This window comes from Cetorhinus maximus, chromosome 30 (assembly GCF_964194155.1).
Source record: "Cetorhinus maximus chromosome 30, sCetMax3.hap1.1, whole genome shotgun sequence".
Taxonomy (NCBI): domain Eukaryota; kingdom Metazoa; phylum Chordata; class Chondrichthyes; order Lamniformes; family Cetorhinidae; genus Cetorhinus; species Cetorhinus maximus.
The window spans coordinates 19,881,702-19,900,220 of NC_135908.1; the positions used below are offsets into that span (position 1 = coordinate 19,881,702).

General features: G+C 45.7%; 1 protein-coding gene across 6 annotated transcripts in view; it reads left to right on the forward strand.

Annotated features, from left to right (window-relative positions):
* Positions 1-18,519, forward strand: part of sin3aa (SIN3 transcription regulator family member Aa) — a 126,816-nt gene that overhangs the window by 99,113 nt on the left and 9,184 nt on the right. For 4 of the 6 annotated variants that reach the window (XM_078532557.1, XM_078532558.1, XM_078532556.1 and 1 more), the window contains 2 exons: positions 2,497-2,589; positions 8,113-8,207. In XM_078532557.1, coding sequence (XP_078388683.1) covers positions 2,497-2,589; positions 8,113-8,207 — 188 coding nt within the window. Of the gene's footprint in view, positions 1-2,496; positions 2,744-7,446; positions 7,574-8,112; positions 8,208-18,519 lie in introns of those variants that run through there. The other 2 variants (XM_078532561.1, XM_078532560.1) reach the window with 2 other exon arrangements.

The window sequence follows — 18,519 nt, forward strand, 5'->3', positions numbered from 1 at the left end:
ATGGAGTTTAGTACTGCAATAATGAAGACATTAAAACAATGTCTGACCCCACACGTCCAAAGGTGTTCTGAGTTTGGTCTTTCGTCTGGAGCCCAACGTAAATGGTGGCTTCAATTCTTGAGGAAAACAACTCAGTAAATCTAGGAACTTGTGTGTCAGTTGGAGTTGTAAAATGGTGACTGCATAGAGAAAAAAGTAATGTGATGTAATGGGGAGCATTAAAGTGTATTGTGCAGTTGTAACAATTCATGTAAATTTTAAACATTACCAACTACAAAAGCATTTCACGCATTTGGGATTTGGAATGCATATTTGAGGAAATCTCCTCGTGCAGTAGAATTCATTGTTGTTAATGAGGATTAAACTATAAACTGGCAGGCATATCTACAAGTTTGACATTCTTCCACTCCCTTCTCTTAGAACAATAGAACTTTGCAACACAGGTGGAGCCTATGTGGCTTGTTGTATTTCTGTCGATTACCTGGTGAGGCATTCAGGCTACATTTAGAGTCAGAGGAATGTGGTTTTGGGTTATGGAATATAAATGGAGGGCTGAACTGTTAATGAAGTTGAGGGGAATGAGACCCCCTCCTTGAGTCACGCTCTGCTTTGATCCAATACCTAGTCAGGCCCTAACACCAAATATATAGGGTATTTATGTTCCAACTGCAGTGTTGGTGAGCAGTGGACTGCAGTGCATTGATGTGCCAATTGTAATACGAGCGTACTCTCAATTAGCCTTCCATTTTTGTCCCAATTTTTCCATGTTTTTAACGCACCGGATTTAAGAATATAACTCCTAATCTATCTTTTTTGTTTATTGGTAATAATCTTAAACCAATTTACTCTTCTCATGAACTCATCCACCAGCAGAAATACTAATTACACGATCAAAACCCTAATTTTGAACACTTCTGTCAGATCTCCTAAATCCCTCTCTTCTAGTTTCTCTAGTCTCTTGTAGCTGAAATTTCTTATTTTCGGAATAATTTTAGTGAATCTCTAATGTACCCTTTCCATGGCATCAGTTGTAAAGGACACAAGACTGGGCACAATATTCTAATTATTGTTCATTCGATGATTTGTATCAGTGCTTCTTGCTTTTTTACTGTGTGCCCAGTTATGCAACCGAGGATCTCACTTGCTCTTTTTTTTTAACAGCTTTATACCATTTTAGCATTTTTGTCACATTTTGAGATTTTTTTTGACCGTTTTTCTACAAAAAGCGTTTGGGGAAAATCAGTTCTATTTAAGGTTATATTTAAAAGTAATGTGTCTTCACACACATTTTTTTTAAGAGGCTACAGGACAAAAGAAGGTGCTTTAGATGCTGATGAGCCAGACTTTGAAGTTGTTTCCCCAAAGACAATACCTTATCTTGTCTGGTAATCCCTCTACCATTGTATTTTGAGGCCCTTGGTCTCAGGTGCTTGGCAAGAGTTGTCCAAATTAGGCCGTCCCAATTTATTTGGTCCAAATTCCTTTTTTATCCCATTGAAATTTGCTTTTGGGTTGGATTTTAAGTGACCCGTCCAGGCTTGTTTTCGACCGGGGGACACATGATCGGGCACGTGCCCAACCCACCACCTTCCTGACCACCCCTGAGCCCACCCCCATAACACAGTAGGTGGGCAAGTGCCATATTTAAATAGATAAACAAGGGCCAATTGAGCCTGTTAACAAGCCAGTTAACCCCGATAATACACTGCCCACGCCATAATATGGTTGGCGTGGGCAGTTGGACGGGCTGTTTTTTTTTAAAGTTTTTAAAAGGCCGGGATGGAAGAGGGTGGGTGGTAACAGTCTTCAGAGGGGGCAGCTCCTACCTGCCTGCTTGTCAAAACCCACCATCCCCACACCACCGTCTCCTCTCTAAACTGGCCGCACCCTACCCTCTCAATACCCAGACTTACCTTGCTCCAGGATCCACTGGGCCTCCGTCTTGAGACTAGTTAAAGTCCTGGCAGTGCCCACTACAGAACTCTTGGCTGCTGGATCTGCTGGCTAATCGGATTGGTCGGCAGCTTCTGAGGGCAGGACTACCCCCCCCACACAGTGCTGTGGGGCGGGCTGGCGTGCAGCAAGTTGGCTTCTCGTCAACTTTGCTTCTGGGGGTGGGGGAGAGGTGAACCCTCGGGACGGGGGTGGGGTGCTCCCCCTTGTAACATGCAGACCTTTACCTTTTTAGCTTATTCACTCCTTTTCGTTTCAATATACATTTTGGGGGGGAAAAGGGATTAAAAAATATTGGAAGGTGGTTGATAGGTAGAAATAAATTTGGCGGGGGCAGACAGGCTTGACTGTATCTTGCACAGTGTTTTTATATATGTATATACTTAAGATATAGCTTAATACAATTATGCTGAGCTACAGAGATCTTTGTGTGGAGTGTTACCTCAATGTGAGTTGATAGTTGAATGTAATATTACTGTAAAAACAAATATTGGGTGTACTTCAGAGCAATTCAATTTTATTATTTATTTTCTTCTTCCCTAGCTCACGTTCATCCACAGCCGAGAACAAGTGTCATTAACCATTGACCTGTTGGACACTGAAGAGGAAAACTCAGACGATCCAGTGGAAGCAGAGGTGCGCTTGACACAAAACTGAAGTTGAGATTGATGAATGATGAGGGGTGCTCCCCAGCCGAGAGTTTAAAGTACCTGGGGTCCTGTCTATGCGACAGGATAGTTTTATTTTGCCAGGAACAGCTAGATTTGGAGAATCTAGATCAATTTTTAAATTCCATGTATGAATAAAACTTTTTTTTTCCAAAATTGTACATATAACAACAAAGGGAATACACAGATTTTCTTCTACGTAATGTTGTGGTTCCTATATTGTGTTTCTTTTTGGACTCTTTGCTTCAATACAGCTTGTGCATGTGTCAGTTTATTGAACCTCAAGCTCAAGTACTTCACTGCAGCAACGCAACCAGCCCACATCCCAGATAAAAGTGATTGAACACAGTATTACTGTGAGATGATTTGCATATTGTCAGAAACATGGTGGCTTGCACGGATAGAATTGGCTACCAAAGGGAAATGGGGTATGAGCATCTTCATTACGGCTGAACTGTTATTTGATAATGTGGTTAATATCCTCATCACATTTTCCCAAAATTGGCAAAGCCTTATGTGGAAGTGTGGCTAAATTTCATAGAATTTAACTAAATACCAAGAAGCGTAGAGATACTGAAAAGCTAATTCTGTGAGTTCTTGGAATCTTTGGCTTTTCTATATTTGAAATTGCCCCTTTTGCTTTGTAGGGTCTGTGAACTTCACACAGCATAAATCCACTGTAACTTGTTGGGTACAAGGACTGAGCAATTCTTTGCTCCCATCATTAACTTTCATCAAATATTGTTTGACTTAGTAAGAATGATGGAACTAAAGACTTGCATTTATGTAGCACCTTATTGCATTTCCCAGAAATGTCTCAAAATGCTTCACATACATTGAATTAGAAATACAGTGATTTAGATGCAGCAGCTGTTTTGCACACAGCAAGATGCCACAAACAGCTGTGAACTGAATGAGCGGTCGATCTGTTTGTGCTGATGATGGTTGAGGAAGGAATACTGACCATTGGAAAGTGCACTCTACTTATCTCCAAGTACTGCTGTGTGATTTTTTTTAATGTTCCTCTGAACCATTGGAACTGGCCATTTAATGTCTCATTCAAAAGTTGGTACTGCCTCAGCGTTCTGCTTGGTTTTACATATAATCAAGTTCCGGATGGGGGTTTGAACCAAGCTAAGAGATGAGCATGCTACTAGATGAATCAAGTTGACATCTAATTCATCTTCGTTGATAGTAATTTACACTTAAGTTTTATCCACCTCACCTTTCCTTCTATTGAGAGGAAGGATGATTTGCACAGAACACTCATCAGTTAGATGAACAGCACAAACACATTTGTTTCCTTTGAAAGTAAAACATTGGAAAAACCCAATATGTGGTAAGTTACGAAATGTAATTCTTGTTACTCTCTTAATTTATTCGTTGGATAAGGGCAATACTGACAAGACTCCATTTATTGCCACTCCTAGTTGCACAGGGCAGGCAATGGTGAGTCTTCTTAAATCTCCACAGTCCTAGTGGTGAAGCTGATGGGAAGGAAATTCCAGAATATTAATGCAGAGATGACAAAGAACACCAAACATATCCAAGTCAGGATGATATACCTCTTGGAGGAGAACTTTGCAGGATGATGTTCTCACAGCATTGCTGATGTTGTCCTTAGTGATAGTGGATGGTAGTAGAGGGAGGTGCTATTAGAATACCCTTGGTGTGAGTTGCTGCACTGCATCCTGCGGGTTAAACATATTGCATGCACTGGGTACGGAGAATGTCAGTATTTCATGGCACAAGAATTAAGCAAACAGCACTGTTCAGCATGATGCCAAGCTTATTGACTGATATGGCTGCTCCCACCCAGGCAGTTAACAAATATTCTATCACTTACCTAATGAGCGTGCTAGATGTGGCAGACATTTTGAGGGGACAGCAAGTGAACTACTTGTTGCAGAGTACCCATTTTTATGGCGATGGTGTTGATCTGGCTGGTCCAATTAAGCTTATAGCCATTATTGACCTTCAAGACCTTGATGGTGGGGGATTTGTTGATGGTGATGCTTTTGAAGGTCACGGGAGATGGCTGGGCTGTCTTTTTGGGATGTTGTTATCTAGCACTTGGGTGGCATGAATGATGCCTGCCACTTGTCAGCTAAAGCCTGGATGTTATGTAGATCCTGACTGGTATGGACTGCTTCACTATCAGAGGAGTTGTAAATACAGCTGAACACTGAAGTCATAAGCAAACAACCCCATTCATGGCTTATTATGGAAGTATGACCATTGATGAAGCAACTGAAGACACTTGGACCAAGGATGCTTCCTTAAGAAACAGCGACATCCTTGGCTTGACTGGCTTCCAACAACGACAAACATCTTCTTTTGTGTCAGGTATGACTTCAGCCACTGAAGGGTTTTCTCTTTAACTGGCTTCCACCCAATTAACCCAAGCTTTAGTAAGGCTACTTTGTGCCATACTTCGTTGAATGCTGCTTTGATATCAAGAATGGCAACACTTCATCCCTCTTCTGATATTCAGATCTCAAGCCTATGTCTCAATCGGTGTTGTAAAGAGGTCTGGAGCCAAGTGCTTCTAGTGGAACCAGATGTGAACAACAGCAAACAGATGAGTAGGTGTTGCCGGATGGCACTGTTGATGATTCCTTCCATTAGTATTGATTGGAAGGAGGATGAAAGAGTAGTAATAGGCCAGGTGAGACTTATCCTGTTCTTTCGAATGGGATATACCTGGGAAGTATTCCACAGTAAATGTCTGTGTCTTAGCTCTTTTGGAACAGTTTGGCTAAGAGAACAGTTCACTCTGGTGTGCAGGACATAGCTGTGCAGCAAGTTTATTATTGGGTCCCAGTGCCTTAATTGTCTCCAGCATACTCAGATTCTACACAATATCACAAACAATGAACTGTATTGGTATTTGTGATATTGGGGACTTCACGATGCCCCATGTAGAATTGTTTACTGCGCATAAAAGACATTTGCAAGCGCTTAAGCTTTTGCTTTTAGATTTGTTTGCTTCACTCCACTGGTTGAGAGGATGTTCATGGAGTCTTTTCCTCCTGTTCGTTTACTTGGCAGTCCACAACCATTCACAACTGACTGTGGTAAGGCTTTAGAACTTTGCTGTACTCCATTGTTTCAGGGGTAGCTTAGCTCTGACTATAGCCTGTGCTTTTGGTGTTCAGCATGCAGGTAATAACCACTAAGTACCTCATTCAACGATACATTTGGTACGCCTTTACACTTTCCATTTTGTCCTCTAGCTTGATGACCATCATAGTAAGGGATCTGCTGAGCTATGAAGCCATACATTGTGCTGGTATGCAATTCTGCCACTGTTGGTTCACAGAGCCTTATAGATGCTGATGCTTTGGGTTGCCAGATGTTTCTTTAGCATGGCAATAGTGCCATTCTACCCAGTGGAAGTGGGTACTCACTGTAGAGATGAGACTTTGTCCTCACAAGGACTGTGTGGTGGTCATTACAATGCTCTTCCTTATATTAGCTCCCTTGCCACCTGATGCATGCCCTCGGTCTGGCAGCTTTGTACCTCAGGACTTGGCCAGTTTGGTCAATGGTGGTACTATCAAGCCACACCTTGATAGACAATGGACACACCCCTATTCAGAATACATTCTGTGAACTTATTTCTCTCAGAGCTTTCTCCAATTTTTTGAATCTGATTTGTGCATTGAGAGAAACAGTAGGTGGTGATCAGGATATTTTCTTGACATTATTTGAAACTTCATGGAATCAGGAGTAAGTGTTGAGAACTGCTGGGGTCACTTGACTATATCACTGTTCCCTCACCTTTAGTGGGCCTATCCTGCTGGTAGGACAAACCCAGGAATTACGTTGGGAGTTTGCGATGTTAGCTGATAGATCTGTGATTCGAGCTCCTTCTCCTGATGTTATGCTAATGAAGACCTTGCAGGGCCTTAGGATTGCCCTAATCCAAGTTTAAACGTTTGTCAGATGTTTAATTTGTTTTTGAACTTTGTAGCACTTGCCCACAACTGAGTCAGACTGGAGTCACGTGTAGACTAGAATGGCTAGGAGTGGCAGGCTCTCAGTTGTATTCTGTGAAGTTCAGAAGCTGGTGCCGGGCCACAAATGACCAAGTTTATTTAGTTTGGTTTCACTACTTGCCTTGGCGAGATTTGAACTCATGGTCTTGCACCACTGCCGGTCACCACTAGGCTACCATATCCTGGTACAGCAGGAGACATGAACAAAAAAATTAGAGCTCACTTCACTTGTATTTTGGCTGTTTTTTGACCTGATATCTCAGGCTTCCTCTAGAGGCGAGCTTTATGACAGCTACCGACACTACTTTTCAAACTCTTGATTGTGAGTGCCGTTTACAATATTAATTTTATCCAGTTTAATTCAGAAAGCAGTCTAGTCTGGATGCTAATTTCCAACTCCTAGTAGCTACACAAGATGGGTTTTGATACAGATCTGCGAATATGATACCCATCCACTCTTGGCAGTAGCGGCCTGAGTTCAAGCAGACTGAAGAACTCGGATAACTTTGGTGTAGTTAAAACAGATGTAGCTAAAACCTTCAATTTTGATTCAGGTTCAAACTCTACATATGAATCAGCTCTAGTCAATCTCTGGCCTGGTTTATTAGAGATGTGTCTCATTCATTGCTTTGTTGGGATTAGAGCTACCAGTGTGGAGGGTGAATCTCAATGTTGACTGGTTAGGCCACATGGCCATTTCTGTCTTGTACGTTATTGGATCAATTTATAATCAGTTCTTTATTGTTACTGTTGATTTATCATTTTAATGAAGCTTGGATGTGTCAAAATTAACTTATCCCTGACTTATCCATGCCATATTGCAGGTGTCAGCCTTTTAGGTGTTGGAGGTGTCGTCTTTCGGATGAGACATTAAACCGAGGCCCCGTCTGCCCTCACAGGTGGACGTAAAAGATCCCATGGCACTATTTCGAAGAAGAGCAGGGGAGTTATCCCCGGTGTCCTGGCCAAAATTTATCCCTCGACCAGTACTTTTTAAAAAAAAACAGAGATTATCTGGTTATTATCACATTGCTGTTTGTGGGAGCTTGCTGTGCACAAATTGGCTGCCGCGTTTCCTACATTACAACAGTGACTACACTTCAAAAGGACTTCATTGGCTGTAAAGCGCTTTGGGACGTCCTGAGGTCATGAAAGGCGCTGTACAAAGGCAAGTCTTTCAAGTCTTTCTTCTCTTTTGTTGGTCTCCAAGATCTCACTGTTGAGCTTCTGCCTTAAAAGTGTGGATGTGAATCAGCAGAGAGGGGAGAAATCTCATGATGCTAAGTGCAGTTTTATTTAGAGGAACAGTGTCCCCTAGGTGATTTTCTTTATCCCGACCCCACCCCAAGCCAATCACATTGGAAGGAATTTGTAATTGTAGGTGGAGGTTGAACTTCAATATAAGAAAATAAGTTATACATATAGCACATAATCTACCATCTCCGAGGTGGCTGATCATATTTAATTAACACATGTCTGTTTGATTGCAGCGCTGGTCAGACTTTCTGGATCGTTATATGAATTCAGATTCTACCTCTCCTGAACTACGGGAACATCTAGCACAGAAACCTGTGTTCCTGCCTAGGTAAGGCTTTTCCAGTTATTAGACTATGAACCCTGCCATAGTTATAGAACATTGAATCAGTGTAGGTAATATTTAGAGGAAAGAGTCGTAGGAACTTACAGCACAGAAGGAGGCCATTCGGCCTGTCGTGCCTGTTCTGGCTTTTTGGAAGATTGGTAGTGCCTAATTTCACACTCCTTTTTGTCCATAACCCTGTAAGTTCTTCATTCTCAAGTATGTGTTCAACTCCCTTTAAAATTATTTAAGAAATCAGCTTCCACAACCTTTTCAGGCAGGGCAGCAAATTTCTTGACTGATAACTCTTCTTCTCATCTCCCTTCTAAATCTTTTACTAATGAATTTAAATTTACAACCCCTGTTGTTGCCCATTTACTGGAGGGAATATTTCTTCTCTGTATCAAAACCTCTCATCATCTTGAAAACCTCAATTAAGTCACCTCTTAATCATCTTTTTCTAACTTCTTCTCATCACTGAAGTCCCACATCCATGGTAATATTCTGGTAAACCTCTATACCTTTTCTAAGGCCTGTTGTGAAGAGACAGATAAAATATGTCAGATTCCAGTAATCTCCCTATCATCAGGGACAGTGAAAACTTGGACAAGTTTGAGGCGATTAGAGAGTTGGAGTTATGAAGGGTAGGTCGTCTGAATAATATTGTTGAGTTTTTTGAGAAGATCACTAACAAGGTGGACAGGGGAATGTCCACAGACTTTGTTTCTGTGGACTTCAGGAAAGGAATTTGATAAGATTCTGCACAAATGATTAACAGAAATGAGTGTGTGTGGAATCTGAGGTAATCTTAGACGGATTGATAATTGGTTGTTAGTGTAAGACAGGAATAAGGGGAATTTACTTGGTTGGTGCAATGTGACGAGTAGCGCTCCTCAGGGACCTGTTCTCGAGCCTCAGTTTTTCACCATGGATATATAAATGACTTGGATAAATGAATAAAGAGTTGTACGTTCAAGGGCAATTAGGGATGGGCAATAAATACTCGACGCCCACATCCTGTAAATGAATAAAAAAACTGTAAGTTTGCAAATGGTGCGAAGTTAGGAGGAACAGTAAGTCTGTAGACGGGAGTAGGAAGCTACAAAGGGACATAAACAGATGAAGTGAGTGGGCAAACAGTAGCAGATGGAGTTCAATGTGGAGAAAAGAAAGACAAATCAGAACATTTTCTTAATGGCAAGAGACTAGAAACTGGAGGGGCAAAGGGATTTGGATGCCCAGGCACACAGATCATTTCAAGCCAGTGTACATGTACAAAAGGCAATCAAAATGACTAGTGGAATGTTATCTCAAGGTCTCTTGCATAGAAAAAGGAAAGTGAATTATGCAGAGCCTTGGTCAGAAACCATTTGGAGTATTGCGTTCAGTTCTGATCATTGTACCTTAGGAAGCTACAGTGTCCAATTGATGCTACCAATTGAGGCACCACTGACACAACAAGAGCTAATGAGTTATAATAAGACCATCAAGTTCCACAAGATAACTTAAGGGTCTATATGCGGATGTCTTGGAAGGGAGTACAACCCAGATTTACTAAAATGAATCAGCAGCTTTAAGGGTTAAATTATTAGGATAGATAATTGAAACTTGGATTGCATCCCCTTGAGTTTAGACGGTTGAGGTATTTAAAATGATGAAAGGATTTGCAAGGATAGATGCAGAGAAGCTGAGGGTTTCCAAAACCAAGTACATTCTTAAAATTAGAGCTAGACCATTTAGGAATAATATTGTGAATCAAAAATTAGTGGAAATGTGGAATTCTCTCCCTAAAAGAATGTGGTTGCTTGGTCAATTGAAATGTTCAAGATTAAGACTATGAAAGGATATGGAGCAAAAGTGGCTAAATGGAGTTGAGTTCCAGATCAGTCGTAATCTAATTGAATGATGGAACAGGCTCAAGGGACTGAGTGAAATCCTCCTGTTCCTGATGTTCAAATCAGTGAAAAACAATGAAAAGAGAAAATAAAAATAGATGGGAAGAATCAAATCGGGAAAAATGACCCCTACCAATCATCACCACCATCTCTGAGGAAGAGGCTAAGAACTTATTTTTAAAAAGACATATTGAACCTCACTTTACAGTTTTATCATGAAAAGAAAAAAAGATTTGCATTTATAAATGACCACTGGCCGTCACAAAGCGTTTTCTAGCCAATTGAATACTTTTATTTAAGTGTAATCACTATTGTACTGTAGGAAATGCAGCAGCCAAATGTGCACAGCAAACTCCTACAACAGCAATGTGATAATGACCAGATAATCTGTTTTGTTATACTGATTGAGGGATAAGTATTGTCCAGGACACGGGGGGATAATTCCCCTGCTCTTTCTTTGAAATAGTACCATGGGATCTTTTACATTCACCTAGGCCTCGGTTTAAAGCCACATCTGAAAGGCTGCATCTCCAGCACTACAGCTCACACACAGTACTTGCACTGGAGTGTCAACCTTGATTTTTGTGTTCAGGTTCTGGGCCAGGATTTTCCAGTCCCCGTCATGGTGGGACCCACCGATAAGAACATCAAGTTCCACAACATAACTTCTTAAGGATCTGTATGCAGATCAGGTCCATCACATTGGGCCTAAGCTACAGTGCTCCAAATATCTGTCCACTGTTTGCAATTGCTAATGCAGCAGTGTTTTCTGTTCACCCTTTTGTATAGGTTGATTTTTTGCATTGCTGACACTTTTTTGGTCGTCCATACCAATTTTTCTTTATAAATATACCAAGTGCGGGATTTTCCGCTCTGCGCTAAGTGAAAATCGGCATTTTACCTGCCAGCCCCAATGCCGTGTTTTCACGCCATATTGTCCACTTCCCAACTCATTAAATATTCGTATGGGAAACACTCGTGAGCTCACCACTTCCTTACGCCGGGCGCCATGTTTAAAGTGCGGCCGCACACCGTGTTCCCGATGTCTGCAGCCCAGGAATGCTCCACTGAAGAGGTGACCCCGAAAGCCAGGAAGGTGGCAGCCTCCACTTTCAGGGATGCCTCACTGGAACACCTTTTTGACACTGTCAAGGCCCGTCGCGATGTCCTCTACCCCGGCTCTGGTGCAGGAAGTCCAGCAAGTTCACCAGTCCGGCTTGGGAGGCGGTGGCAGCGGTGGTCATTGCCAAGAGGCCAGGCACCCAGTGCAGAAAGAGGATGAATGACCTCAATCCATGTCACCAGGTTAAGTCAACCATCTCAACACTCTCAACTCACTCACTCGCCCACCACACATTCACGACACCTCACTCACTGCCAGCGTAAGGGACATCACCACTGTGTCTCTCTCGTTCTCTCTCTCTCACATGCGCGCACACACACACCTCAGTGGGACCTAGTTCTAGAACAGGCTAGGGGTCACAGTCTGGTGAGCACAGCACACAGTTGTGTTCCAAGCAGACGGAGGCAGGGACATCTGAGGTCGCCTGCACTCGGAGGACAGCTGAAGGCCAGGATTCAGGTGACAAGCCTCTGGACTCAGTCCTAAATCAGTTGGTGGAGTTGCAGCGGCAATCAGGGGAACGTCAGGAAGGGATGTCATTTGCATCCCTCAGATTGTAACAGACGATGGAATAGTCCGTCCGAGTTCAGTCTGAGGTGATAGCACTGGCGTGCCAGTGCACCGAGGTCAGCACAGGCAGGATGGCGGCCACCGTGGAGACCTTGGTCCAGAACATCGGTCCTGCGCTGCTGCAGGAGCAACACATTGTAGCCCTTGGTGACTTTTGTAGCGGCATCCATCAGTGGCCATGCGCAAAGGGGTGGGGTGGGGGGCACCTCGACCTCACTCCAGCTGCCCCTTCTCAAGAAGTCAGCCGGGGCCCTCGGGCACCCAAAGTGAGGAGGACCAGCAGATGGACACCCAGGGGCTATCCACCCACGTGACTCCAGGAGTGTCCAGCCAATCCCAATCCTCTCTTCCTGTGACCCTATCACCTCCAGCTCCACAGGCCGAGGAGGGTCCACCTGCCCTGCAGCAGGATGCCCAAAGCAGGCCTAGGCCCTCCAGGTCTTGACCCTCCAGAAGATGCCTGCCAAAGTTATCACAGACAACAGGGCGTAACAGTCAGCAGGCTGCCTCCATCTCCACTGGGGATGTCAGGGATGCACCCGAACGTAGCGGTGGGGTTAGAAAAATTTAGGGGTAACGGTGGCAAGGTTTTCACAACATGTATATAAGGGGAAACATTTTTTCACCCAGAGGATGGTTGGAGTCTGGGATGAACTTCCTGAAACGGATGTTCACAAATGTAAATAAAATCACACCTCCTCTTGTGTATGCTTTTTTACGATGCTGTGTTGCTATCAATCAGGTGTGATCCTTTTACCTCCCCCCCTACTTATCACAGATGTCGCTATCATGGGCCTCTCTTCTATGTAGTGCGCTTCCATATCACCACAGTGATTTCAGATTATTCTCGACATAGTGATGCCTCAACCTTAATGTTAAGTGTGCCTGTGGAAGGAACCTCGTTCATATGCTTTGCAGAGTCATGTCATGTTTGTTCTTGGCTGTGTAAGATTGAGGCAGAGGCATTCTCCTTGTCTGCATTCTCGAAAGGTGAAGGTGTAGTGTACGAGGAGAGATGCGTTTGCACATGGAGAAGGGTCTTATCTCCTGCAACTCCATGTGTTCTCTGTCATCCAGCAGATTTTCATGCTATCAGCCCATGCTCTGAGCTCGTGTGCACTCCTCTCTGCCAACCACATTTCCAACTTTCCAAGTGTACATCTGCTAAGCTCACCAATAAATGGAGCACCTTGCCACCTCAAGGTGCCAAAGCTCTGCCCCTCTCAGCTACATTATTGCCCTGGCGCTCGAACCTACAACCTTGATTGTTCCCCAACCCGTACTTGTCTGTATTGTGGCCACAAGGCTCTCGTCACAATGTTGGGATGCAGCGCTCTGCATCCCATCACCTAAGCACTCTCCAAAACGTGTGATGCTAATTGCAAATGGTGATGTTTGGCGGTCAGTAGAGCCTTTGAGCATACTCTGGAAGCGCACATTGTAGCTTTAGGCAATGTTGAGGGAGCAATGGGATAGGAGTGAGGAAGTACTAAAGCTGAAATCTGCTCTTTATTAGCATTGACTTGTCACCTTGAGGGCCTCAAGGTGTCTTTGAGTATTTTAGAGTTCACAAGGGCTAGGGCTGGCCATGGAACATAATGTGTCTCTTAAAGAGGAGGCATTTTAATGTCTGGCACGCAAGTGGTTGAATGTTGTCATCTTCAGGTGGTACATAGTAAGGCCAGCATTCTTAACTGAGAGTTATTATGATAGAGAAGAAAGAGGGTTGAGTTGTCTCTGATTAAATGTACACCTGTGGAATATCCTCGGCTGCCTTGGCTCATGTGTCACCTATCAGTTTCACCATTGAGGTTACACAGAATCTGTTGTCCCGTTGCTGGAGATGGATCTCCTTGAGGAGCTTTGTCAGATTGAAGGCATACAGCTACAAGCTCGCTGAGGATAGTTCAACAGCTCCTGGTTCTTGTAGGCTGCCACTGCAACTGGGATGCTGGAGAGATGCTTGAAGAGGTAGCACCTTCTGACGTCTGATGCCAGGACTCCCTCCTCCAGATAGCACCTCATCTCAGCAAGGACACATGCTCCCGAGGCTTCATCATCCTTCAAAGGATCAGGACAATGTGAGCCCGATGTGTAACTATTCACTCCCATATTGAAATGGACGGTTGAAATGAGAGGACGAGCAATGCTGGTGTTCATGTTGGCCCATGATGGAGGGCACTTGTCCAAGAGGGTACTCACTGCAACTTGTCATCCTCCGTGTGGAATCTGGTGGCTATGAGGGCCTCACGCGCATGCCTGCCTCACCTGGCCTGTGCTATGGCCTCTTCCCTGCAGCCTTGGCTTCCTCGAACTCAACGTCCTCATTCCCTTCCAGACGTGCAGCTCCTCCATATCAACACCTGGAAAGTCCTCACCCCTTGCAACACCAGGTTGTGCAGCGCACAACAAGCCATGATAATCCGTGAGTCCCTCTGGGGATTGTACTGGAGTGCTCCGCCAGATCTTCCAGGCATTGGAATTGCTTATTTTACATGCCTGTGCTCTGTTCCACCAATGTGGCACAATCATGTTGTACTTTCTGTATGCAGGATTCTGTGGTTGCCGCACTGCATCATAATCATGTCCTTTGTGGGTACCCCTTGTCACCGAGGAGCCAACCCTGGATCCTGTGTGGTCCCTGGAAAATGTCCGGGATCTGTGACCTACTTGAGATCTATGAGTCGTGGCGTTTCTGGCGTAAACCTGCATGTTAAGTTTCTTATGGTCGCAGACCAGCTGTACATTGAGCAAGTGGAAGCTTTTAATGTTTGTGCTGGAGTCCCTGTTGCCAAAGAGCTTTTATAGCCACATGAGTGCAATCGATGGCACCCTGCACCTGTGGGGATCCGGAAATTGCTGCAAAGCCCACTGCACCCGAGTGTCTTAGCTTGCTTGATATCTGTCAAAGTTGACGTAATTGTGGGCCTTGGCAAAAAGGGCGTCTTGTCACTTCGTGGTACACGTTTTTGAGTGGATGCTTGAGAGATCCTGCAGAGGTCTCCAGTCGAGCCCAGGAAGGAGGCTCTCATGCAGAGATTCAGTGTGGCCGTTACTTTCACAGCCAGTGGCAGTGGATGCCCTCCCAGTCCCCGTGGCACCAATTCTTGGAGAATGTGGCAAATGCAAGTCACCAGATCTCTGGATGTGCAAAGGTGTCAGTGACACTATATCTCGCTCATCTGCAAATAAGACATGTGAATTCTGTACGCCCTTGGTCCAGTGAGCTACCTATGCTCGACGTCTTTGTGAGGCTCATCCTCTACATCCAGAGGGGGCCCTGCTGCCCCTTGGTCTTCAGGATTTAGCTCCTCCCTTTGGCGAGCCTGGCACTTCCGTTGCAACCTTCTCTTCTCACCTGCCTTTATGCGTTTATGCGAGCAGCAGTAAATCCAGGCTCCGTCTTCCTGGTGGTTTCCTCTCTGCAGTATCACTGAGAAACAGTCATGAGTCAGCATCAGCCTGCAAAGGTCCTCTTTCTGTCAATGACTCGTCTGTGAATGTGGGTTCAAGGGCTTTGTTCCAGTGTCAGAAACTAATTGCTCCAAAAATCCAGGCCAGCACAGGGTTCATTTCAAGGTGCCCGTTCCCCGTTCCCCACACCTTTTACATGACCAACTGCTATGGGATTGCTTTGGCAAGGTGCTTGGATATGCTGCTTTCAGCCCAGGTGCTTGGATCCTCATTCACTGCATTCTAATACCACGCTGTTTGGAATATACATGAGGGAAACTGTTTAGTCAGGGACTGAAATTATTTGAGGGGGGCCTGAGGCTTCTCTCCTGTGAAGCTGCCAGCACCACTATTGTAACATGCATCCGAAGCTTGTCAAGTCGCTCAATTAGAACCATAGCACACAACAGCACAGAAAACAGGCCATTCGGCCCTTCTAGTCTGTGCCGAAATAATATTCCGCTAGTCCCATTGACCTGCACCTAGTCCATAACCCTCCAGACCTCTCCCATCCATGTATCTATCAAATTGCTCTGGAATTCGTTATCGCTCTAGGGAACCTCCACACTGTGAACAAGAGGTTAATACAAGGAAATTGATTACTGCCACATAGCAGGACTAATTTGGCATGAAAGCACATTATAGGTTCACTTTCCTGATTCCCTGCATTGTCATTGAAAGGCTCCTAACATGCCTCAGCAATGCATCTCTCCTCACTTGGGAATGCACAGTTCAGTTGGGTGCCCCTTTAATCACGCCCCCTCCCCTGTGCATGCACCTGCACTCAGAGCTCCCACCTGCCCTCAGAGCTCTCACCAGCAGAGCATCTCCTCATTTTAATTTTGTACTGCGCCATCGCTGCAGGTTGGAAGATGGTGGTGCTGAGGTCTCACTACCAGACCAGCTCGAATCCTCCCTGGATGTGGAAGTCCCTCCCATCATCCTGCAGGAGCTTAATGTTCAGGTTTCCCTCCCTCCAAGAACCTCCTCCTGTATTCCTTGATCTCGTCGTGATTGTGGTGGATATCCCTTTGTTACCCTGAAATATGGTGAGGTAGATGTACATATGCCCCATGTGGACCTCACTGCTCCCCATCTTGAGGACACTTGCATAGTCTGACATATAACACCCCCCTGCCCCCTTCTGACACTCTCGAATGCCCCCACAATACCTTTTTCCCACCTAAAGGCTGCAGATGCTTCCCTGACTGAGTGTGCTATCTATGGTCCAGTGTGATGCCAGAAATCCCCTGGACCAATGCACACAATGTTACGACAATGCCCTGTGCACAACATCCTGAGCATGACTGAGACTGGACTGACATGCCCTCTCTCTGCCTGGACTGGGACAAGGTCAGCCTTTGTAAGCTCAACATTGAAGCGCTTCTTCACTCAGCGATTCCCATTCTGGATCAAAGTTGTTTGTCATTCTGTGACCGACCTTGTCCCCATCCTGGAGCTGAGGATGTTTCCCTCCCACCACCCCTGTCCCAGTCATGCATCTGAGTGCAACCTTCCCCACTCTCCCCACCCCAATCCCCAGTGGAGGCCTTACCCTGCAGCCCCTTCCCTTGTCTCAGGCTAGTTTCCCCACTTCCCGGTGGAGGCCTTAACCTGCAGTACATTAAAGCCACCCCCTCCTCCGCCTTACTGCTGGTCTGGGTAGGTAGAGACTTGTCTCTGACACCTCTCTGAAAGTGATGTGATGCCCGGCGCTGAGTCCGAGTTGCAGCGAGTGCCGCGCGATGCAAGGCAGGCAAATGAACCTCGAAGCCACGAGCAAAGTGCAGGTCTCCAGGCACACGTCAGTCTAAATGGATGCTGACCCCCTCTTGATCCAGCTTGGGGGGGTGGGGGGGGGGGGGGGGGGGTGATTCTGGCGAGCAGCCCTTATAATGAGATGCAAATGTATTAAAATGACATTCCCGACATGCTGTGGCGGGAAACGTGGCCTGCCGTTAGGCTGGAGCGGACGATCCTGGACTGCTTTTACGACAGTGGTAAATAGATTTTTCTGATCTTGCAATATGTTCTGCTCCCGGCCGCTATGACGCCCACTGTGGGCAGGGCCAGAAAATCCAGCCCATGGCTTTTACTTTTTGGAGGGTGAATAAAATATGATGGGGTGGAAATTAGGCCTCTAAATGGGACTTGGATCATTTGCCCCTTCCACTTGAAAACTTGATTAGAGTGTCAGCCGTGGTTCAGTTGGTAACACTCTCACCTCTGTGTCAGAAGATGATTGGTTCAATTCCCAGTCCAGAGACAGGGACCCAGGCTGTTTCGAATAGCAGGGTTTCCTGCCCTGCCATCGTTCCCTGCCAACTCTGCCTGCCCCGCGGCCATTTCACACTGGAGTCAGCGTCACTTGGCTGCAGGCGGGACTTCCGCCTCTCAATTGGGAGAAGTCCCGCCTTAGAGAGCAGCACCTCTCTTAGTCCCTGTAGCGACAGAAGCTGCAGGTGACAGAAGTGGAACTTCCTGAAGATGTCAGAGCCTAAGTCCCGGGACTGGACGCAAATGTGAGTTTCCAGGGTCTCAGGGTGGGGACAGTAGGGAAGGCCTGGGGGGGGTGTATAGTGGGCGATTGGGGGAGAGGCCAGCGGGAGGGGAGGGATGAAGGTGGACTGTGAGTGTTGGAGGGAGGTCCAGAGGCCACCAGTCCTTACGGGGAGTGGGGTGCACCTAAAGGGGACATCTGATGACGGCGACTCCCCCTGCCCGAGGCCTAAGCCCGATCAATTTTGGGGCTGCCCCACACCCAGAGAAATCCTCCTGCCAGCTTAAAAATTGAGGCTGCGCAGGAAGCCCTTTCCACTGAAGGGCCTCAATTGGAACAAGGGCAGGCTGCCTGTCTAAGGCCTTGTCTGCCCCAATGTAAAATCGCTGGGAGGTCGGGGCGGGCGGGAACCCAGTGAGAAGCTTATTCGTTCTATTTCACACTCCAATTTCCCCCCCCCCCCCCCCCCCCCCACCCCTCCCCCACCACCACCACCCCACTCGCCTAAAAACTTGCCGGCTGGGGAGCGTGAAATTCAGGCCATGAGCATAAAAACATAGGCTGACGTTTCAGTGAAGTGTTAAGGGAGTGCTGCACTGTCAGAGGTGCAGTTTTTCAGGTAACTCATGAAACTGAAGCCTCGTCTACCATCTCAGGTGGACGTAAAAGATCGCATGTCACTATTCAAAGAAAAGTAGGGGAGTTATTGCTGGTATCCTGACGAATATTTATCCCTCAACCAACATCAACAAAATAGATTCTCTGGTTGTTTATTCG